We start from the raw sequence: 23,628 nt of genomic DNA on the forward strand, positions 1-23,628 counted from the left end.
TTCGGTCATAGGTTTAATGAAGTCTGAAAAACATGCGCGATGGTGGTCAGAGATACGGAGGCCCCGTCAGGCTCTCTCTCTGCACCTCAATAGAAACGATGTGGTGTCCGGGTACCATGGCCAGGCCCAGCACACGAGGCTCTCCGGCAGAGAAGGAATCTGGAAAGAAGGGTCAGAGAATCAGGGAGGCAGGCCAGCGTCCGTACCGCGCCTTCTAAACCACGAAAACAAGCCCCAGAACACAAGGGGTGCAGCCAGGCCCTGAAGGGGAAATGCTTTGTGTGAGGTTCCGCCGCATTCCCAAGCGGGTGTGCATTCCCTGGGCACTGACCCGACGGCTTGAGGAACTCCTGCGCCGAGCCCAGAATGACATTGCAGTCGCGGTCGGTGCACAGGAAACAGCCGACCAGTGTCCGTCCATCTGTCATGCGAATGCGCATAGTCTTGTTGAGCAGCGCCTCTAGCTGTTGCCGGGCGCGTGCAGCCGGCGAGTCTTCTCGCTCCCCGTCGGAGTCCTGCGCAGGGCGGGACACGCGCTCAGACTGTACAGCCCCGGCTGCCGCCCGTCCGTCCGCGGAACCACAGCTCCCGGCAGCCCGCGGAGTGCTCACACGAAGCCCAGAGGCTGCTGGGAGCTGTGGTTCCCCCCGTACCCCCATCTTGCTGCCCGACTGCCCCTCGATCCCAGAACCCGAGCCCACGCTAACCCCGGCGCTGGAGCTGCTTTGACGACGACTGCAACAGCCATTCTCCTCTCGTAGTAGCATGGTCGGTGCAGTTCCGGCCATTTGCCTCGGGGCCTCCTCTAGGGCCTTCAACTTCCAAAGAACCTTTCGGGTCCGGTGGTCTGAGATCTCGCGAGCGCTCCCGACCTCTTTCCTTTCGCGAGATCACCTCTCCACCTCCTCCTAGTCTCCTCGGCAACTGCAGGGATCTCGCGAGCTTCTCCTCCTCGGCGCTGTGGCTCAGTGGGGCTTATTACGCCGATGTCGTAAGATATCGCGAGCAGTTGACCTCAGTTTCTCACACAGCCCTCAGAGACTCTGGAGGTTAGCCAGAATACCTTCTTTCCTGTTGGGCACCCCCCGCCCCTTGTTTTTCTGCCTTGGGAGATAGTCTGTCCTAAATATCCCGTGCAGCTCAGGCCACTGGATCGTGGTCGCTTTCCCCCAGATCTCCTGAGGACGCAACTCAATTACTTGATCCTTATTTCCCGATGCCGAGGTCCGACTACATTTCCCGTGAGCACGCGCAGCCTAAGCCCCTCCTAGCCCACACAGTGTTTAATCTCAGTGGTCGGTAGCCGGAAAAGGACAATGGTTTCCATGTCAGCAGATAAACGCGCTCCCCTGAGCTGTTGGACGATAGGGAGGATGTAGTAGTGAATGTCTGCTGAGAAGTAAGGATGCAACTAAGGGAGTCGGTGACCCACAGAGCAAGAGCCTTGCCGCGCCGGGGCCTAGTGGCTGGGCCAGACTTTGAGTATTTCCGGCGTCGCTATTTCACGCCGGCAGAGGTGGCCGAACACAACCAGCCCGCAGACCTCTGGGTGTCTTACCTGGGATACGTGTATGACTTAACGCCGTTGGCAGAGGAATACAAGGGTAAGGACCACACGTTGGGCCGGGGCCGGGGTGTGTGGCTGGGTGTTTGGGATGCCTGGTTCTTGAGTGACCGGCATTGACGGCGGCGGCTGCTGCTTCCCAGGGAACCTGCTGCTGAAACCCATCGTGGAAGTTGCGGGCCAGGACATCAGCCACTGGTTTGATCCAAAGACTAGAGACGTGAGTTCTGCTGGAACCTGAGGTTGTGGGGAGGGACAATGGAGAGCGGGGATGGGGAGAAAAAGAGGGGCTAGTCAGAGACTTAAATAGTGACTGCTCCTACCCCCTCCCTCTGCACCCAACCCCTGCTTTAAAGATCCGCAAGCACATAGATCCGCTGACCGGCTGTTTGAGGTACCGTACCCCGCAGGGCCGCTTTGTGCACGTCCCGCCTCAGCTGCCCCGTTCGGACTGGGCCAATGATTTCGGGAAGCCCTGGTGGCAGGGATCGTATTATGAGGTGGGGCGGCTGTCTGCCAAGACCCGGAGCATCCGCATCATTAACACGCTTACGTCGCAGGAGCACACACTGGAGGTGAGAACTGGTGCCTAGGGGCAGGTTAGAGGGAACTGGAAATCCCAGCAGATCTTGAGGCAGTTTTCCATAGCGTGAGGGAGCTGTACTTTCTTCCCTTTACACTGAGGTGGCTGAGGAAAGCAGACCACCTAAGCTCCAGGGCTGGGAATTCTAGAATTATCTGGGTCACAGGGGTAAAAAGACTCCTTTATAAGCCCAGGGCAGCAGTTAATGCATCTGAGTGATGGTGGTCCTTTGGAAACTCTTACATGCTGTTTTGGACAGCAAATAGATTCTCTTATCAGTCTACTGTATTGCAGAGATCAAGAGAGGGGGCAGTGGCTTTGACCCTTTAGAACTATCTGTTTGTTAGAAGTGGCTGGCATAAAGATAGGTAGGACTTTGGGGCTCATTCATTGCATGCTGCAGCTTCAGTTTTATTTCTGGAACTGTGGAGTGCCTGATACTATCTGCCAAAGGAGGAACTCTGAACCCAGCTCTATCATATCCTGGGCTATTGGCCTTTGGGGTGTGTGTGTGTGTGTGTTCCATCCAGAATTCTGGAGGTGGGGTGCTTCCGTGTTCTTCAGGTGGGGGTCCTGGAGTCAATGTGGGAAATCCTACACCGCTATCTTCCCTATAACGCACATGCTGCCAGCTACACGTGGAAATATGAAGGGAAGAACCTGAACATGGATTTTACCCTGGAAGAGAATGGAATCCGGGATGAGGAGGAAGAATTTGACTATCTCAGTATGGATGGTACACTTCACACACCTGCAATACTGCTTTACTTCAATGATGACCTCACAGAGCTATAGGAAAGGAGATGTATGCTCATATAGACTCAATATTTTGAGTTTGACTTTTTCTTTGCCCTAAGAGGTGGGGGTTGGAGGTGCCAGGACCTACACCTCTATTCTCCTTTGGGAACTGGCCTGTGGTTCCCATGCCCTTTTGAAGTGTAGAGGTCCTATTCTCCAGTTCCATTGCAATTTGCTCCGAGAAAATTAGGGAGAATGTTAGAATGTGAATTAATAGTTAGGAACGATAAAGTAGAATGAAGTATCTTGGATGAGGGAGATATAGAAGAGCTAAGTAAGTAATAGAATTCAGGCAGAACTTTTTGATAGTAAGAGAAAGAGAAGTCCTACAGGGATAACGAATGGAAGGACATGTTTGGCTGTGATGGAAATAGGATGGCTGTAGGAAGATGGGATTTACAGACAAATAGGAAATGTCTATCACTGACCATACAAAGCTGGGTTATCTCCCTCCTAGAAGAGAATTTGGCAGCAGAAACCCAAGGAAAAGAAAGGAAGTGAATGTTTAGGTAATTCAGGTTAGCTATTATGCTGGGTGCTTTATACACCTTCTTTAATACAACTACCCCATAAGGTGGATATCATTACCACTATTTTACAGATAAGTCTTTAAAAACTTAGAAAGGTTTAACTCCACAAAGGAACATTAGTTAGTAACCATCAGAGCCAGGATGCAAACCCAAGTCTGCCCAACTCCAAAGTCCATGTTCTTTTCAATAGTCAAAAGGAATAGTCAAAGAGAATATCTCAATATCTAATCTTGTGCTAACATTTGTAACCACTGCTCTCAGACCAAGTATTTGGGATGTGTGTTTGTCCTAGGTTCATTGCACAATGGGAGATTGTAGGCCTGTTGTGTAGTCCACAGTTATGGTCTTTGGAAGGGAGTTAGTAGAGTCTTCTTCAGTGGCAAAGAGGAGGCAGGGAAGGCTAAAGGTCAGCTAAGCAATAGCCATTGATACTACTTCCTTGTTAATCCCATGGCAAAATTTCTCTTCTGACTTTTTTGAGGCAAAGAGGTGGGTATTTACTGACTCCAGGAAAAACTAGAGTGGGGAAACAGACTGCAGATGGGACATTTTAGTAAGGGAACAAAATGGAAGCACTTTTTTTAACGATGGGCCTTGCCACTTAGGGAAGGTGAGAAAGACACTATGAAAGATGGTGACTCTAAAAGAGGGAGGGAGCTTGACAGGGGTAATGTAAAGGGAGGCACTAAGTAAATGAGAAAACTCTCCTGGTGACTGAGAGAGAACAACCATGGGGGGCAATGACTATATTTGGTCCCCTTTAACCTAAGCAGGGAGGAGAATTGAGAATAACAGACAGGTGAACTTCCTCGCAACAGCAAGCAAAAAAGAATCAGGGAGATTTAGTGCATCTTCCTGGCAGGGGCACTATGGCCCAGTGCAGGGGAAGGTGGCCCCTGTGAGACACCGGGTGGGCTGCATAGGAGTTTTTTGAAGGGCTGACTATGAGAGGCATGAACAAAGGTGGAAACATCCCTAATGGCTTCAGCAGTACCTGAGTTCACTGGGAGACTGACAGCTTTTATATATTCCCATGGAATGCTGGAGTCCAAGAATGATCTGAATCAATCATTTTGACATTTAATCAACTCTGCAATTATTTCATGTGTACCTTGTCGCTCAGTTAAACACTAAACTGTCTGAGAACCAGAGCTATGCTGTTCCTCTAGCACCAACCTCAGGGCTTGTACCTAAGGGATATGTTCTATTCTGCCCAAATCTAAGTCAAGTAGATTCTCTCTCCTGAATATCTCTGGAATCCATCTTGCTTTCTTCAAGTTACCATCACCTCTTGTCTAGATTGCTATGGCAACTTCCTGTCCTATCCTCACATTTCCACTTCTGCCCTCCACCCTGTAGTGAGAGTGAGCTCTGAAAACCACACCTAAACATCTGACTTTCCTGCCTCAGATTCTTCAGTGGTTCTCCAGTTGCTTTTGGAATAAAGTCCTAAATTCAAAGTCCTTGCATAAATCAGGCCCTTGCATATCTCTTCTCATAACACTCCTCTTTGTTCCCTGTGCCCCAGACACACTGGCTGGCTTTCAGTTCATTAAACATCTTCTTGCCTCTGAACCTTCACAGACCACTGTCTGCTTGTAGCACTCTTCACCTAGCTGATCCTAAATGTTTCTTCCTCAGGGAGGCCTTTTCTGATTTCTCAGTGTGGGTCAAGACTTTCTGTTAAATCTTCTCTTTGCACCATGCAATTTTCAGAGTTCTTACAATTGTAAAATTATGGATGTGATTGGCTGGCTGCCAGATTGTAAGCTCATGAGGGCAGAGATCTTGTCCATCTTGTTCATTGTTGTATTCCCACTGCTGGGCACACAGTTGCTGCTCAATAAATTTTGATTGAATGAACTCAAATGTTAAGTGAATTCATCTGTCTATAATAACTAGTGGGTGGGATGTTGTGTCCTGGGAGGCAAGGCGGGACCAAGAAATAAGATATCTGGCTCCTGTGCTGTAGTGTCTATCCACAGATTTCCCTTTCCCTGCCTTTCATAGATCCAAGACCAAAAATTACTCCATTGAGTTTCTTCCTCTCACCAGATGTTTTTCGGAGCAATTCATCTGTTCTTTCCCCATATGGCCACCAGGTGGCTGTAATCACCTATGGAGTCAGGGAGGGGACACTGGAGCATGGAAAATCCTTTCAAGTTCCAAAGACGGTAGGATTGAAGGTGGCCCTTTGAGATTTCTAGTGGGGAGGGAAGAATTAGAAAAAAAGGAAAAAACACATGGCCACCATTCTATTAGCATTAGGTTTACTCCTGCTTTTACTTTTTTTCTACAAGTACATGCCAGGAAAAGAGTGCAGTTTGAAAAATAATTCATGGCGTAGAAAGTAGGGGGTGTCTTGATTACAGGTGTGGGTGTGTATAGGGCAAGGTACAGAACTGAGGAAGGAATAAAGACATCACACATTTTTAAGATGATAGAGTGCAATCATTTATTAATAGTTATTGATTTTTTTTAGTTGGCCGGCTGATACAGGGATCAAACCCTGGACCTTGGTGTTATCAGCACCATGCTCTAACCAACTGAGCTAACTGGCCTGGCTTTTTAAAAGTAAAGCTTTCTACTAGGCACTGCCTTATTCTTTAAATATCCAAGAGTGGATATTTGCATGAGGTGTATGTAAATAATGCTTCAACCTGAAACCTAGAAAGTAAATAGAACATGAATTTAGGGTCCAAGTCCTCTTGTGGTGATCACTTTTGTATTGGAGGGAGGTGGGGTGGAGGATGAAGTGTTGAAAGGAAAGCTGCCTATCCTTAGTAAACCACAGCAGCTTCAAAGGACTCAGCTGGCAAATATTTCCCACAAGTCGCAGTCCCTACACGCACACATTACTGGGGGGTAATAAAGAGACATATGTTCCTTGCAGGAAGCTTGCCTGCTCATTGGGATAAAACATGCACACATGAAAAGTTACATGGCAATGGTACATGATAAAGGAACAAATTATGGTATAGAAAGTTACCATCTTCATGGCAAATCAAAGGTGTGTTCTTAACCTGGACATCCTGAAACTTTCTAAATAGTATGTGTGTATGCGTGTTGTGTTTAGATGTGTATTATTTTTGAGAAAGGTGCTACAATTTCCATCAAATTCTCAAAATAGCCCAACCCCCTACACCTGAAACAGTACAATCACTCACAAGTAACAATAAAGAGCCTCAAAAGTAAAATATCAAAAGTGATAATACGATGTCCCAGGATTCCTGGCACCTGTTGGTGGTCTGCCTCAACTTGTGTTATACTTGCCTTGTTCCCATGGCAGAAATTCCTAAAGCTTTAACCTTTGGGGCCAAGTTTATGACTAGTCTGAAGTGTTTTACTACTGTACCAAATTTTGATCTGGTTGTACCTTGAGCTGAGTGATGGGACATATCATTTGGGTTTGGGACTGTAACGCCCATTCATGACATCAGGATAAGGTTAATGCATCCAGCCTCACAAGCTGAGTTTTGGGAGACCACATAGATGTGCTGATATTGGGAGAACATCCACTTTATGATGGATCCATAAGAACACGTGGTTTAGTTGTAACCACATAGACTTTGAAACCTGAATGATCTTTATCTTGGAAGTCAAAGATTAGGTATTCAAAATACAAACAGATATGCAACGAAGTGCCCTTCGGGAGCTTTTTTTCCTTTCTTTTTTTTTTCTAATGTGGCTGGCCGGTATGGGGATCCGAACCTTTGATTCTGGTGTTATAATACCGCACTCTAACCAACTGAGAAACCAGCCAGCACTGAGTGCTTATTGTTTAGTGGGAACTTGGGCACCCAGCCTGAATCATCTCACTAAATCATCTCGTATCCCCAATAGCCTAGTGCCTAGCATAGAGTGACAAGAAACAAATGTTCACTTCAGGGATGAAACACCATGTAACCCCCCCACTATTTGAAATCTGTGTGAACTCAAGAGCCAAATCGACTCAGATAATGTGGTGTCCCTTGCTACCTGACCACTGTCACTATTTGAAGATAGCTGAAGAGATCTGGATAGCGAATAATATTTGTGATGATAAATTCTTCCAACCCCCCTATAGAGTAGTATGGAAGATGGTATATGTATATATAGGCTTGCCCTTAATGATCAGCCTAGAGGGGTAGGTATTACTTCACCATAATGTTATCAGTTGAGAATTTAACATTTGGCTGCAAGTAACAGAAGCTTGGCTGTTGGAGCTTAACTACAAAGGGTTAATATAGTCACACAATAAGAGGTATGGAATTAGTGGAATGGTGACTCCACTATATCATCAATGTCTCAAGTGTCTCCTGTTTCCCCATTTTTGTCTTCATGCTTACCAAATTTTTGGCTGCTCTACTTCTAGCCTGTATTACAATCAGGAAGGAGGAAAAGGGAATGGAAGAAAGGGCAGTGCCTATATCAAGAAGGCAAAAATGTTCTCAGACATCCTTAGCAGACCTTTGACTATGTCTCATTGATAGGAAAAGCATTACACGATGACCCTTAGCTACAAGGGAGTCTGGAACAATGAGTATTTTATATTGACATCCCAAACAAAAGCAGGGTCTATACTATGGAAGGAGAGAATGGATACTGGGTAGGAACTAGCAACATCTTCCACAAGTAGTATGAAAAGTGCTATTCATTCGTTCATCAACAAAATATAGTTATTAAACACTTTGTGCCATTCGGTAAAAAAATAAAAGTTATTAAGCACTTTGTACAAGGTACTGGAGATACAGCAGTGAATGAGACAAGGTTCCTGCTTTATTGGGGCTTACACTCTTGGTAGGATAAACAATAAACAAGTAGACAAGATCATTTCAGATAGCACTAATAGTTATACTGTATAAACACACACATATATAATGTATAAGTATATACACGGACACACATATGTACATAATGAAAGTACTGTAAAGACAAAGAAATAGAATCACATAAGAGTGTTATGGTCATATGATCAGAGGCTTGTCTGACAAGATGATCACAATGATTGATCTGTATTACCTGCAGATTTGCATTCACCTGCATTAAATCACTTAGTCCTCCAAACAAACAAGAAGTAGGTACTATTTTTTTATTTATACTGAAAAAAAGGACATAGAAGCACACAAAAGTTAAGTAACTTGCCAAAAGTCATACAACTAATAAGTAGCAGGCTTTGAACCAAGGCAGTCATACCCACCCAGCTAGAAACTGAGTTGTACCACCTTCCTGCATGGCAAACACAAGATGCTGTTCCAGTTACCTATTATTGCTTAACAAACCATCCACACTGAAGTGGCTTAAGTTTTTAACCACCATCATTTGTTAATAAATCTGCAATTTGGGCCAAGTTCAGTGGGGATGGATCATTTCTACTTTAAAAGGTATAAACTGGGATGGATTGCTTGGAGCTGGAGGATCCACTTTCATGATAGTTCACTCACATGGCTGGCAACTTGATGCTGGCTATCAGTTCCCCTCCATGTGGGCCCCTACACAGGGTACCTTGGGCTTCCTCACAGCATGGTGGTTGGGTTCCAAGAGCAAGCATCCCAAGAGAATCAGAAGGAAGCCAGATCACATGACCTCATCTCAAATTCAAGGGGAGGGAAATAGACTTCACCTCTCAGTAGGAAGAGTGTCAAAGTTAAACCATAAGAAGAACATGTGGGATGTGAGATATTATTGTGGCCATTTTTGGAAAATACAATCAATCCACCACAGATGCACTGGTGGTAAAAGGAAGAATATCCAACCCAGTCTAGGGTAGGGTGGAGAGGTGGTCTTTGAAGGGTTGTGTGTAGGGGAGATGGAGTGTTGATACTTCAGACAAGCCTTTCTTGAAAGTCTAAGTTGAGGGCTGGCTAGTTAGCTAAACTGGTAGAGCATGGTGCTGATAACACCAAGGTCAAGGGTTCAGATCCTTGACAAAAAAAAAAAAAAGAAAGAAAATCTAAGTTGGAATCTTGGCCTCATCATTCATTTATTCAATTCATTAATACTGAGCATCTGCCAGGCACAGTGCTAGACTATGTGGATACAAAAATTAACAATTTGTTCCCTCAAGGAGCTTACGGTTTACAGAGATTCAGAGAAGCTTGTGAGCCTCTTAACTTGTCATCCTGCTTCCACTTACACAGCAGCCAGGGAGAGCTTTTAAAATCTCCCTGTTTAAAGTCTTCAAAGGCTTCTCACTTCTCATAAGATGAAACAGGAAACCCTTACCGTGGTTCCACAAGGTAAGATTTGGCTCTTCTAGGCTCTTCTTTGTCTCCCACATTGGCCTTTCAGGTTCTGAAACTCCCCCAAGTTCCTTTCTGTCAGAGCCTTCTCACATACTCTTCCTTTGCATGACACATCCCATCCTCCACTCTTCATTTGGCCAACTCCTGTTCCTTAATGTTGCTTAGATATCACTTTCTCAGAAAAGTCTTTCCTAATCCTTCCAATTATGTAAAGTGTCTTTTCACACCCTCTCAGGGTGCTCTGAAACATCATAATTATAATTAAAATTTTTAGTATAACTCATTGTTTAATGTCTATCTTCCTCCCTTCTTAGATTGTAAGCTCCATGACAGTAGGGGCCAATCTCTTATTTGCCACTAAATACCCCATACCTAGCCCAGTGCCCAGCCCAGAGCAGTTACTCAATAAATATTCATAGAATAAACAAAGATAATGTGATAAATGCTGGAAAAGGGCTAAGTATGAAATGCCTCCAGAACATACCTTAGAAGCACCTAACCCAGTCTGGAGGTTGGGGGGCAGGTAGCTTTCTGAGGAAGTATCATCTCAAGCTGAGACCTGAAGAAAAAGGAGTTAGGCAAATACAGAGGAGGGAGAGGGTTAGGGGATAGGTGGAGGAGAGAATGCTTCCTGCAGAGAATAAATAGCACATGCAAACATTAGTGCTGAGAGTGTGGAGAGCTCAGAAGCAGAAGGAACTGCAGCATGGTAAAGCTAAGAGACGGGAAGCAGGAGGAGGGCAGGCAATGAGAGATGTTGAAGCCAGATCGGGTCATAGGAGGCCTTGGAAAGAGGTTAAGTTTTTGTTTTTGTTTTAAAGATCTTAACCCTCAACTTGGTGTTGACAGCACCACGCTCTCCCAAGTGAGCCACGGGCCGGCCCTTTTTTCTTTTAATTGAGATATAATTCACATACCATAAAATCCATCCTTTAAAGTGTACAATTCAGGGTTAAGGGTTTTATAGGAAAAGTGACATGACTAGATTTGTATTTTAAAAGTATGACTTGAGGGGATGGAATGGAGGAGGAAATAAGTGAAGACAGGGAGACTAACTGATGCTACTGCAGCCATCTGGAAGAGAGATGAAGGTAGCCGGAACTAGGTTAGTGGCCCTGGAGATCACAGAAGGTGGATTTAAATTAAGAGAGAATTGCGTAACTTGATCATTTATTATTAGGAAGGGGTCTGAGGAAGAGGAAGGAGTCAAGGATGACACCCCAGTGTCTGGCCTGGGTGACGGGAGGGTGGTGAGTCCACTGCCAGAAGAGGGGAATGCTGGAAGAGGAATGTGTTTGGGGAAGAAGCTAATGATTTTTTAGTTAGCTGTATGAGGTAACTTTGGGGCATGCAAACACACACACCCAGATCCTACTGGACTAGATCCTGACCAGAGTTATGGGATAGAGTTATAGGTATGGGTATTATTGGCAGATGGTAGCTATAGCCAAAGTCAAGGATGAAATCACCTCTAGAGTGAAGTGTGATCTAAGCAGAGGGTTTGGGAGAAACAATATCCAAGGGAGAGAGGGAGGAAAAGGAGACTCAGAAGGGAGAACCAGAGAGGTGAGAAAGACCCATGAAAATAGTGCCATGAAAGCCAAAGAGACAGTATTTGAGCAAAGGGGCTGGTAAACAGTGTGAAATGTTGCATAGTGGTCAAATAATATGACTCGAGTGTTCATGGATTTAGCAAAGAGCAGGTCAATGGTGGCTTTGTTAAAGTCATGCTGTAATTTACTAAGGTAATGCATGGGATATTCTTAGAAGAAATCCAACTGCAGAAGGGAGGAGTGTTCTGGCTTTGTAACCATCCACAGAATACTTATCTTCCTTTAGATTCCATTTCTTCAACTGCAGAATAGGGATAATAGAAGTAAGGTGACAGGCAGTAAGAACTATAGGCATAACCCAGGACATGGTCACCCTAAACAGAAGATATCTCATAGTGTTGAGAAGACTAAATGAGATACGGTATGGGAAAATGCCTAGCACTATAAAGGGTCCTTGGAAAAGGCATTCAAAACGTTTAGTTTTCTTTCTCATTCCTTGTGCTAGCCACTCTTTATTTAGTAATGAATGAATACTTCCTCAGGATTTCCTGAGATTTGGCATTATTCAGCACCCAGGTAACATCTGTCATGATTAGAAAATCAGTACACCCTATCTGTGACTAACATTCAGTTTCCAACCTAACAATAGTGTTTGTGCCTCCATTAGGAGAATTACTTGAGTCAAGTAAAATGTGGTTTGCTTCATATCATGCCAGAGTTGAGATTATTTATGTGAAGTGAGGGAAAGCAAGGAAATGGGGCCACTTATTGGAAGCAAGAGTAACTAAAGTCAGTCCTTTGCTCATGACAAATAACTCAGGTCATGAATCCTCTCATCTTACAATCATTTCAAGTGAATCTGAAGTGAGAAATGGCTAATAGTGAACTTGATTATTTAGAATAACAGCTACCAATTATCGAGTGTCTTATTACAGCCAGTGCTTTATGTAAGTCAGCTCACTTAATCCTCACTACAACCCTGTGAGGTAGACATTATCTCTGTTTTACAGATGAGGGGGCTGAGACTTGGGGGATAAATTAGGAAGCAGTTGAGTTAGATTAAGGTGTCAGGGCAATTCTGCTGGAACAACTGGGGCTTGACAATATGAGGGTACTTCAAAAAGTTTATGGAAAGATAGAATTAATAGACAATACAAATCTTTCCACGAACTTTTTGAAGTACACATATAGATGGAAAGCAAGGCATTTCTAGCTGGCCAGACAACAAAAAACTATTAAAAAACAATTAAAAAATTGTTAAAAGGCAGTGTCAAAAGGGAAAAAAATGTTTGGTTTTTGCCATTTTGTAGAAGACTACTCAGTTTCCATCACAGTGATCAATCAAAGCAGAGCTAAAAAACTACCAGAAGGCAAAGACAACAATTTTGGGCTTAAATCTTTCTCTTCTTATTAAAGTATCCCCTTACTCAATGAGAGCAAGGGAATAGATTTAGCTAAAAGGCAGCAACAGAATGAGCAGATTAGATAAAATCCTTTAACAGACATATTATAGCATTTGGGTTCTTCATTAGGTATTGGAGGTACAGAGAACTCTTCCATAGCTCAGAAATTGAGGAATTTCTAATAGGATGCCACACTATCAAGCTAAGCACATCTAGAAACAAACTCATTATGCCCTCTTAAAGCCAGCTTCTTTTTCAATTCCTATGATTTTAACAATGGCACCCCAATTCTCAAGTCATCATGTCATCTGATTGTTCTCCTTTGCTTCAGGTCCACCATTGTCCCTGAGTTTGGGTATAAATGCCTCTTCCATCTCTCAAAAGCTCTTAACTTGGGCTAGATTTTTAACTTCCCTTTACCTGTTTCCTGTTCTATAAAATGGAGATTAATCTTAATAAGGTTATTGAAAGGAAAAAGTGAGTTATTACATACTAAACACTTACTTAGGATAGTTCCTTAACTCGGAATAAAGCTTAATAAAAATTGGTAATTTTCATCTTATTGTCTATATTTTGCACATATCGTTACTTATTTTTATACTGTCTTTTTTCTACTGGTCTTTTTGTTTTTGTTGTTGATTATTTTCTATGATGTCTTTATTTCATCAAGAATACAAACACTAGCTCATTATCTTCCTTTCTACCCCCTTACTCCCGTCACTATACATAACGTTAGCGTGATCCTGGAGCCAGCACCTGGCCCAGCAGTTTCTTGATCACAGCACGGATAGGAAGCAGATCTCTGGTGGGCCAATTCCACAATGTTCTTCTCATTCTGGAAGTCAGACTACAATGTTTCTCTGGTCCTTCCAACAATTTTGTAGGCCTTAGTTTCCTGGATAAAATCTTCTTCTGCTTAAAAGAGTAGTTTCTGTTATTTGCAAGCTCTGTTAGAGCACACAATATTTATTGAATGAATAGTTTGTCATAAATGGTACAAATATTTTCCTAGTTTGTCTTTTAACTTTGTTTATGTTTTCTTACATAGTAAAATTTTGTTTTATTGAGTTAATTCTATCAGTATTTTCCCTCATGGTTGTTGCTCATTGAATGCTTAAGGCCTTTTTCACCCCTAAGATCAGGAAAATATTCACTTACATTTCATTCTAATTCTTTAAAATTTTTCTTTTTAATGTAGCTGTGTAATCCCTTTGAAATTATTTTAGTAAATGGTAAGAATCCAACTTTTATATTTTCCCAAAGTTTTCCATTTATCAATAATCCACCATTATTTACCAATAATTCTTTGCCACACGGATTTAAAATATCACCATTGCCATATATTAAACACTTAAAACAATCAACAAATATTTACAAGGTGCCTAATAGTTGCCTGGCCATGTACTAGATTGATAACAACAGTGAAGAGGGTAGGCAGGGCCCCTGCTCTCTGGAGTATCATAAGAGAGATAAAGGATAATATGGAAGCACATAGGAGGGGCACTTTATTATAAATTTGGAGAATCAAGGAAGTTTTGTGCATGTTTGCTTACTGTGTGCCAAACACAGTGCTAAGGACTTTAAATGGCTAATTCCATTGACTTCACAATATTGGGGCTTTACAAAAAGATGTATTTACTGCCATTTTAGTTGCACAAACTGAAACTGTGAGAAATGAAAAGGAGGCAGTATATGAACTCAGACCTGTCTAACTCACAAGCCAAAGTTCTTAAATACTGCGGCTGACCACTGATACACACAGCACTGCCTCTCTGAAGAGGGATTGAAGAGGAGGAGCCAGAGAAGCAGGGGAATAACCAGGAACATGGGGTCATAGAAGTCTAGCAAAGACTATTTCAGGAAGGCAGTGGTCAAGTTAAGAACTAAGAAATATCCTCTGAATTTAGCAACCAGGAGGCTGTTGGTAATTTGGTGAAAGCAGCTGCAGTGGGGGAAGAGGGTTAGAAAATGAGTAGGCACTAAATGTAGATAATTCTCTCAAGAGGCTTGGCTGTGGAATAGATAGAGGTAGGGTGGCAGCTAAAGTGGTCCAGAGTATTTCTTTTAAAGATAAGGAGATTTTAGTACATTTAAATGTGGTTGGGAGAAAGCAAGCAAAATAAGAGATAAATGACTGAGTTAGGGGATCACTGGTAACTATTAGTCTCCAAGAAGGTGGCAAGGGTATGAGCAAGAGCCCAAGTGTAGGGGATAAGATTTAGACAGGATAGGGGGGAAGGAGGAAGGGACAAACATGGATATAGAAAAATATCTAGTTTTAGTGTCAATACTGCAGGGAGTTTAGATCTGATGATCTGTCTCCTGGAAGTAGGTAAGATTTTCTACTTGAGTGTAAGGAGGAGGTTTGAGGAATAATGATAAAGTCACTGTAGAGAACTGAAAGAAAGCTGACTAGGAAAAGGGATTTCTGACGCTGGTCTGAATGATCATGTTATTTCCTTCAGCAGCATTTTGCATCCTAGGTGTAAACAGACAGCCAAGCAACCCAAGGCTAGGGACGTGCAAGAAGGAAAATAAGAAGACAGCACTATGACACTGGCAGGAGAGTGGCTGATAGACCATGGAATTTGAGCTGGGTAGGAAAGAAGGTGAAGACAGGGTGGAGCTGATCAGGAGAAAATTAAGAGTTAAGGGATAACAAGTTAGGAGTTAAGGGATAAGATAGGATTTAAGGAGTTGGGTCCAAGAATAGTGGAGTATAAGTAAATGAGAGCTAGAAAGATAGAAAATTGTGACCAAAGTGCGGGGCTTGAATTTAACATTTCAGAAGTTAAGTCCAGAAATAGAGGCAGAAGTGGAATGGAGAGAAAGGTCTTTGGAAATCAGGGTGTCGAGGGACGGAGAGGTCTGGGTGATAAATCTATCATTGACATAGATCCTAAGGTCACCCAAGATGCAGGCAGGACTAAGGCAGGTGTTAATCTTTAGTGAATGAGGGGAATGATCAGGAGGTGAGTAGATGACAGTGAAGAAGAGAAGTCAAGGAGTATACAGCAAAACTGTAGGATCCTTAAAGAAATAGGAGCTTTTTACACAAGATGGAGTAATCTGGAAGCAACCCTGGAGATAAAGAATTAGATTCCCTCAGGCATGTGATCTGTTTCTAGGTTTATTTCTCACATATATATGTATATAATTTTGTGTGTGTGTGTGTGTGTGTGTGTGTGGCTGGCCGGGGACCTGAACCCTTGATCTTGGTGTTTATATCACTCTTTAACCGACTAAGCTAATCAGCCAGCCCTACTTTCTATGTTATTTTAAACTGTCTATTTGGACCTACCAAATTTCATGACCAAAAATTTCACACCCACTGTCTCCTATTCTCCCTCTGTCTTTACACACACACACACACACACACATTTTTAAACTTAGTTTTATTTTTCATTACAGAAAATTTCAGATAGGGAAGTATAAAGATACAGAAAACAAAAATCACTGGTATTCCTATCAGTCAGCAGCAACCAGTATTAATACTTCAACTGCTTCCTTTTAGTGTTTTCCTATATGGTTGAGATTATACTACATATATAATTTTATATTGCTTATTCACTTACATTTGATCATAAGCATTTATTCATGCCACTAAGAACTTTCATTAATGTGGCAGGTTAACAATTAATAAATCTAGGTGAAGAGTACCTGGGTATTCACTGTATTCTTTCAACTTTTCTGTAGGTTTGAAATTTTTCAAAGTTAAGAATTCACAAGTGGGAAGGGAACTAATCCCAAAGGAGACACAAAGATCTAATAAACACAAAATTCAGGATACTAATGGAGGTGTCAGGAGGTGAACCTATGAAATAGTTATCAGTAATACATAAAATTTTTAAATTGAAAACCTCTATAAATAACATTTTAATGGTTTCTCACTATCTTCAATTACTATTTAACTTCCTCACTAAAACTAGCTTTAAAGGTGAACAACTTACAAATACTATGCTTTTCTGGGTCTGCACTTAAAAAAAAATCGAGATATAATTCTTATACCATAAATGCACTGTTTAAAAGTGTACAGTGGCTGCCCGGCTAGCTCAGTTGGTTAGAACATGGTGTTGTAACACCAAGGTCAGAGGTTTGGATGCCTGCACTAGCCAGCTTCCAAAAAATAACAAACAAATAAACAAATAAAATAAAGTGTACAATTCAGGGGGGTTTAGCATATTCACAATGTTGTGCAACTATCACCATTATCCAAAATTCCAGAACATATTCATCACCCTAAAAAGAAACTCATACATGAAGGTCTAGGGTTCAATCCCTATGCTGGCCAGCTGACAAAAAAAAAAAAAAAGAACCCCATACCCTTTAGCAGTCATTCCCCATTCTTCTCTCCCCCCAACCCTGGAAACCACTCATCTACTTTCTACCTCTATGACTTTGTCTATTCTGGACACTTCATTCATATAAATGGCATCATACAATATGTGGCCTTTAGTGTCTAGCTTCCTTCACTTATCATAATGTAATGTTCTCAAGGTTCATCCATGTTGTAGAATGTATCAGTACTTCATTCCTTTTTATGGCTGAATAATATTATATTATATGGATATACTACATTTTGTTTACTCATTCATCAGCTGCTGGACATTTGGGTTGTTTACACTTTTTGGCTATTATGAATAATGCCCCTGTGAAGATTCACGTACAAGTTTATATGTGAACATATATTTCAATTCTCTTGGGTATACTCATAGCATTGAAATCGCTAAGTCATACAGTAACTTTACAGTTAATTTTTTGAGGACCTATCACTTTATACTCTTGTTGACTTCCATAAAGCATCTAGCATCAACAATCATGTCTCCCTTCTGGAAGCTGTCTTCTCACTCTATCACAGTACTACTATCTGGTACACCTACCACTCTAAACACTTGTTTGCTTTGGCTTCTCCTCTCATTCCTCCATCCTTCAAACTTCCCCCAAGGTTCAGGCCTCTACTCTTCACTTGATATACTAACAATGCTTACCCTTTCAAGAGGTACCAACCCCTACTATATATATAAACTTCTATCATGAACTTACCACTTGAGCCAGATGAAGTCCACAATACTAACTGCTAAATACACTCTTACTCAACCTAGACTGCCCTTCCTCTTCCTGTCTGCTATATAAATCCTAGTTATGTTTGGGGACAATTTCAAATACAACTCCATATGAAAGTTCTTCACTGGCTCCACCACAACCCTCCCCCCACCCCCGATCTCTCTACTCTGAACATTCAGATGTTGCAGCCCATAGCAATCATCACAATCACATATTGTTAAGTAACTCCTTGTGTGTGTTTATGTCTAATCTCAAAAAATGTCTCTCCTTCCTCCACCTAGCCAAGCTCATGGTCATTAAACAATTTTCAAGATGCACAATGAAAAAATAAGTTCCCCTTCCCAGTGGGAACTTCTACAATTTCTTATTCTTCCAAAAATAAGAAGAATTTTTTTTTTTTTTTTTGTCTAGCCAGTACTGGGATCTGATCCTTGACCTTAGTGTTAGCAACACCACACTCTAACCAACTGAGCTAACCAGCCAGCCTGATATTCACATATTTTTTCTTTTATAAATGGTGCCATGTTATACATGCTCTTATGTACCCCTTCCCTTTTTCCTCCTCATATTTTAACTAGTCTTTGAAGTGAAACCACACTAATATTTTCAAAAGTAGTTAGCTATATTACATCTACTGATTGTACTTTGCTTAAATGTGTTTCTTTTTGAAGAACTAGAGACTAATGAGGAATGATTTCTTTAGAGAAATACTACTTTTGAATCCCATTTGGCTCCATTTTCTAATGTGATCAATGAGGCTACTTAAGTTTGTTTACACAAATAATAAATGAATATTTTCTCACTGTAAAAGTTCAAAGTTATCAATGAAGCTAAAAATCTCCCTTGACAATTCTTTCCAAAAAGGAACCACTATTACCAATTTGGTATGTATATATCCAGAATTTTTAAAGGCATTTATATACATATAAATGTATCTGTAGAAATAGTATAGTTTTTGGTTTCCTTAAACATAAACTACATGATATCATAATGTATATATTGTTTCACAGCTTGCTTTTTCCATTCAATATATTAAATAATTGTACCATGTCTATACATATGAATGTAACTCATTTTTCCTAATTGCTGTGTAGTTTATTTAGCTATTCCTTATTGTTAGAAATTTAGAGTGTTTCCAATTTTTTGCTATTACAAACAATGTTGTAAAGAATATCTTCGTACATGTCACCTTATGCACAAGTGTGATAACATTTTCTCTAGAGTAGATGGTGAGAAGTGGAACTCTGTGTCAGAAAATATGTAAGTTTAGATGTATAACAGATACAATTCAGTTGGTCTTTCACAATTCTGTGGTATAGTTGTTATAGTTAATAATAATTATATGAGACCATCAAATTCACATATTAGTTTCTTTAAAACCCTAAGACATCCCATTGACTGAGAAGTCATTTAGTATACAGTATAAAGAACACTGGACTAGAAATCGAAAGATACAGGTTCAAGTCTCAGTTCTGTCCCTAACTACTAACTTTATCTTAAGCAATCCTTTCAATATCTAGGCTCCAGTTTCTCTATCTATAAAATTAGATGAAAGTGACATTTCCTAAAATATGGTACTTATGGGCCGAGCCCGTGGTGCACTTGGGAGAGTGCAGCACTGGGAGCGCAGCGATGCTCCCGCCGTGGGTTCGGATCCTATATAGGAATGGCTGGTGCATTCACTGCCTGAGTACCGGTCATGAAAAAGACAAAAAAAAAAAAAAAAATATGGTACATCAGTAGCATGCAAGCAAGGTGCTTTTATTTTTATTTATTTTTACTTTAATAATTCTTTGTATTTTTAAATAATTTAGAAAAAACATAATTATCATATCAAATCAAGGATTTATGGATATTATTTCTAGTAACATAAAATTTACATTTTAAAGGACATTCATTTAAGTTAAAGAAAAATCAATTTAAAGAGAAATACTATAGTATGCATATAATAGTACAGATATTTTGTAGGTATGGCAAATCATAAATATGATATATGAAGGACTGAAGTTCCCTCCTTCATGAAATCAAGAAGAGGTTAAATTAAAGCGGTAGATCCTAGGCTTTTAGATTTCAACAATCAATAAAATGTAAAAAAAAAAATGTTAGTGGTCAACATGGGGTTGCTGACTTTTCACTGTGCTAAGTAAGGACATTAAGAACAACAACAAAATCCAAACCTATATACTTATCACCATTAATTCATATAAAAATAATTAAAATGTTTTGTGATTAAGTACATGTGTTGAAAAATTTTCGAATTGTACAGTAAATATAAAAAGTTGGTTTTTTTTGCTCTTTCTCTCTCTCTGTCAAATCTATTCATGAACATTCTTCCATACAGATCTATCTCAGTTTTAGAAATCATATTTTTGGGGCCAGCCCATGGTTCACTTGGGAGAGTGCGATACTGATAAACCAAGGCCATGGGTTCAGATCCTATATAGGGATGGCCGGTTTGCTCACTGGCTGAGCATGGTGCTGACAACACCAAGCCAAGGGTTAAGATCCCCTTACCAGTCATCTTTAAAAAAAAAAAAGAAAAGAAAAATCATATCTTTAACATTATAAACATATGTGTGTATGTATATGTATATTTATATATATTTGACAAGACATTTTAATATATGACATAAAACAACATACAAATATAAGCATATATATACATAAGTATTTATTATATCTTATATTTATTCTATACAAAAAAATACAAGAAATATGTAATCTGAGAATAAAGGACAGACATTTTCAGGAAGGACAGGTGGCAACCTTACCTAGCCATTTAAGAATCACTGATTTAGATGACCTTCCATCTCTAGAATTCCATGATTAGGTCCAGAATATCCTGAACATTCACATGCTTTTCATTAGTATCACTAACCTATATATTTCAAAAAACGATTAGGAATCTCTTTAATATCTCCTTGGGTGGAAAATCATAGATTGCAAAGTGCTTTTTCAACCCTTCAATCTGCTTGTTGCTCAAGTACATGTCTGTGCTCTATCACTTATTTCTCATTGGTTCCCTACCTCAGGGTTTTAACCTGGGGTTACAGACTTCAGGGTATTCATAACACCATGAAAACATAAGTGATGTTTTGTTTATACACTTTTTTTCCCCTGGGGAAAGGGTTTATATCTTACCATGATCCAAAAAGGTAAGAATCTATTGCTTTAGATAATTTTATTGCTTTTGCTTTTAATAAATAATCTTATTATTGGCTTGAGAGTCCCTTACAGTTTTTTTCTAATTCTTTTTTTGGGGGAAAGGGTCCATCTAATTTCTGGTTTACATTTAACAACTGCATGTCTGAGTTCATTGTTCTTAATGGTTTTCTGACTAAAAACAAAACAAAAGAATGCTCTCCTTTACCAATCAGTCATAAGGGATTTTACTTTGTTATTTTATTTTTAAAGTACAGACAGTTAGAAAAAAGGCAAAGAGTGATGCCCACATTGAAACTGATAGGCAGGGAGACAAGCAACTAGAGACAGTGAAACACACAGGCATAGATAAAAGACAATAGGCATAGACAGACAGAATAGACAGGCAAAAGAAATGTAGAGAAACCTGGAAACACAGAAGGAGAGATGCAAGAACCGAGCAGATAGAAAAGAAGGATGGCAGAAATATAGACAGGCTGGCAGTGAGAAAAAGGAAAATGACTGATAGGCAGGCAAGATTACCAAAAGGGAAGCAGACAGGCAAACAGAGAAGAGAGACAGAAAGAAGGCAGACAGATAAATGAAGAAAACAATAAGGTAAAAGAAGACAAAGTGGTAACTGTTTTATACAACATAGTGCTTTATAATTTATAAAGAGCTATTATATACATTATTGCAAGCAGACAGAGAGAATCCAGCAGACAGATGGGGTGATGGAGGAATATAGACCAATCAGACAGAAGAGAGTGGAGGTGGCCAATCAGAAAGAGAGGCTAGAATGGAGACAGAGACAGACAGATAAGAGGAAAGACAGACCGAGGAAAAAGAAGTGAGAGAGGGAGAAAGGGAAAGAGAGGGGAGAGACACAGAGATAGAAGCTGAAACAGTTAATTTGAGGAATGTAGGCAATAAAAAGACAGAAATGAAAGAACAGTGCATTGTGTATAGAAGTTTTATCATCATCTTTCTTAAAGAGACCTGGCTAGAGGCTGTCTTTGTCTCCCCCAAAGAGTTATAATGACTCTAAGGTGGCATGTGAGAGGAGCCAGAGGAAGGATGAAAAAGGAGAAAAGTTTTAATAAGGAGGAAAGCTTTTTAGACTAGCAGGAAGACAGATTTCTTAGACAGGCCTAGGTCAACAACTTAAAAGGATCTAGATCCATATGCCTTTAAAGAATTCATATAGACTAAGTGGGAAAAAAAGCAGAGTGGACCTCTATTTACTCTATGTGCATGTAAGCTCAGCTTACAAACTATCTGTACTTTTTAATTGTACCTGTATTTATATGGTATTTTTCAGTACTACCAGTGCTTTCATGTCTTTTCTCAATTAATACACATTTCAGTGATGAAAAGACTGACAAGGGTGTACTGTCATCAAGACAACTTACCATGTGGAGTAGGAAGAAGATTAGGAAAGAGCAAGCCCTTCCTAAGCACTCCTCAGGTACTGGTAGTAACAGCATGCAACCAGCAACTAGTCAATCAAAAAGACAAGTGCTAGTCAATCAAAAAGACAAGAGACAAGAGGTGGCAAGCCCAGCAAAGTTAGGAAGGAGTAACTGACAGATTGACAGGAGGAAGAGCATCCAGCAAAACGGGCAGAGAGGTAGAAAGGAGTACAGCAAAAAGCAAGTAGATTTGTGTATGTATAGACTCTTCTCTGGAGCAGTAGCCAAGAAATGTGAAATAGTGGCTGCCTCTTGGGAGAGGAATTCAGGAAGTGGGGGAGAGGGATAGGTAGGAGGCTTACTTTTCACAGTATACTTTTTTTACTTTTAAAATTTTGTAGCATGTGTACATACTATCTATTCAAAAGCTGACTGGGGACAAAAAAGAAGAAGAAAGAAAAGCAAGCAGAGATGTGGACGGTAAGAGCCTACCAAGCAGACAGCAAAAAGGCAGGATGACGGGCCGGCCCGTGGCTCACTCGGGAGAGTGTGGTGCTGATAACACCAAGGCCCCGGGTTCGGATCCCATATACGGATGGCCGGTTTGCTCACTGGCTGAGCGTGGTGCTGACAACACCAAATCAAGGGTTAAGATCCCCTTACCGGTCATCTTATAAAAAAAAAAAAAAAAAGGCAGGATGACAATGAGAGAATGGGAGCATGGCATAAAGTCTGAGGCAGGCAGACTGTCTGAAGAACCAGAAAGAAAGAAAAAGAGACAACTGAAATGGAGGCAACTGTGAGAGAAGACAATGTAGGGTATATGGCAAGAAGGCAGATAAGACTTTGGGGCAACAAGGTTACCCAGAGGCATGGGGGAGAGACCATCTCCACTGATGGGATGTTGGCAGAGAGGAAAGCAAGGGAGAAAAAGCTGTTAAGTAGTAAGACTAAAAAGATAAAAGTATTAAGCAGAAGGGTAGCAGCAAGCAAGTAGCATAGACAGACAAGAAGACAGACCTAGAGGAAGGCAAGGAAAAATGATGAACGTAGGCATAAATAAGAGGAGGATCAATTAGAAGGGCAAAATGATAGGCAAACCAACCTGGGGAGCCATGGCAGGGCATGGAAGGTAGATAAACCAAGAGATGCAGGCTAAAAAAGTGATAGAGACAGGCAGGCGGGGAGACAGATGGCTAGAGAGAGAGAGCGGTGGGCAAACAGCCAGAGAAGCAGACAGACAACCAGAGAGGGAAAGAGGCTGCCAGCCAGTCAGGGAGGAGCAGACAGGCAGGCAAGCAGACACGATAACAGGAGCAAGCAGGTAGAGAGGCAGGCAGAAACAAGGATAGAAGA

General features: G+C 41.1%; 2 protein-coding genes across 3 annotated transcripts in view; one reads left to right on the forward strand and one right to left on the reverse strand.

The window, feature by feature from the left end:
• Window positions 1-23,628, reverse strand: part of NAA38 (N-alpha-acetyltransferase 38, NatC auxiliary subunit) — a 26,914-nt gene continuing 3,286 nt past the window's right edge. The window contains exons 3-5 of the mRNA XM_063112226.1: window positions 708-1,801; window positions 332-515; window positions 1-159 (exon numbers count right to left, since the gene is read on the reverse strand). Of these exons, the coding sequence (XP_062968296.1) occupies window positions 47-159; window positions 332-515; window positions 708-788 (378 nt within the window). The 5' untranslated portion in view covers window positions 789-1,801 and the 3' untranslated portion in view covers window positions 1-46. The remainder of the gene's footprint in view (window positions 160-331; window positions 516-707; window positions 1,802-23,628) is intronic.
• On the forward strand, window positions 964-5,338 carry LOC134388879 (cytochrome b5 domain-containing protein 1). Of its 2 annotated transcripts, none has more exons than XM_063112225.1 (4): window positions 964-1,604; window positions 1,708-1,784; window positions 1,975-2,139; window positions 2,712-5,338. In XM_063112225.1, the coding sequence occupies exons 1-4, from the start codon at window positions 1,406-1,408 to the stop codon at window positions 2,940-2,942; spliced, it is 672 nt and encodes a 223-aa protein (XP_062968295.1). In that variant the 5' UTR covers window positions 964-1,405; the 3' UTR covers window positions 2,943-5,338. The 2 variants fall into 2 exon arrangements, with proteins under 2 accessions (XP_062968295.1, XP_062968294.1); XM_063112224.1 differs by having other exon boundaries at window positions 966-1,604; window positions 1,921-2,139.

The sequence above is a fragment of the Cynocephalus volans genome, chromosome 10, assembly GCF_027409185.1.
Source record: "Cynocephalus volans isolate mCynVol1 chromosome 10, mCynVol1.pri, whole genome shotgun sequence".
NCBI classification, from domain to species: Eukaryota; Metazoa; Chordata; class Mammalia; order Dermoptera; family Cynocephalidae; genus Cynocephalus; species Cynocephalus volans.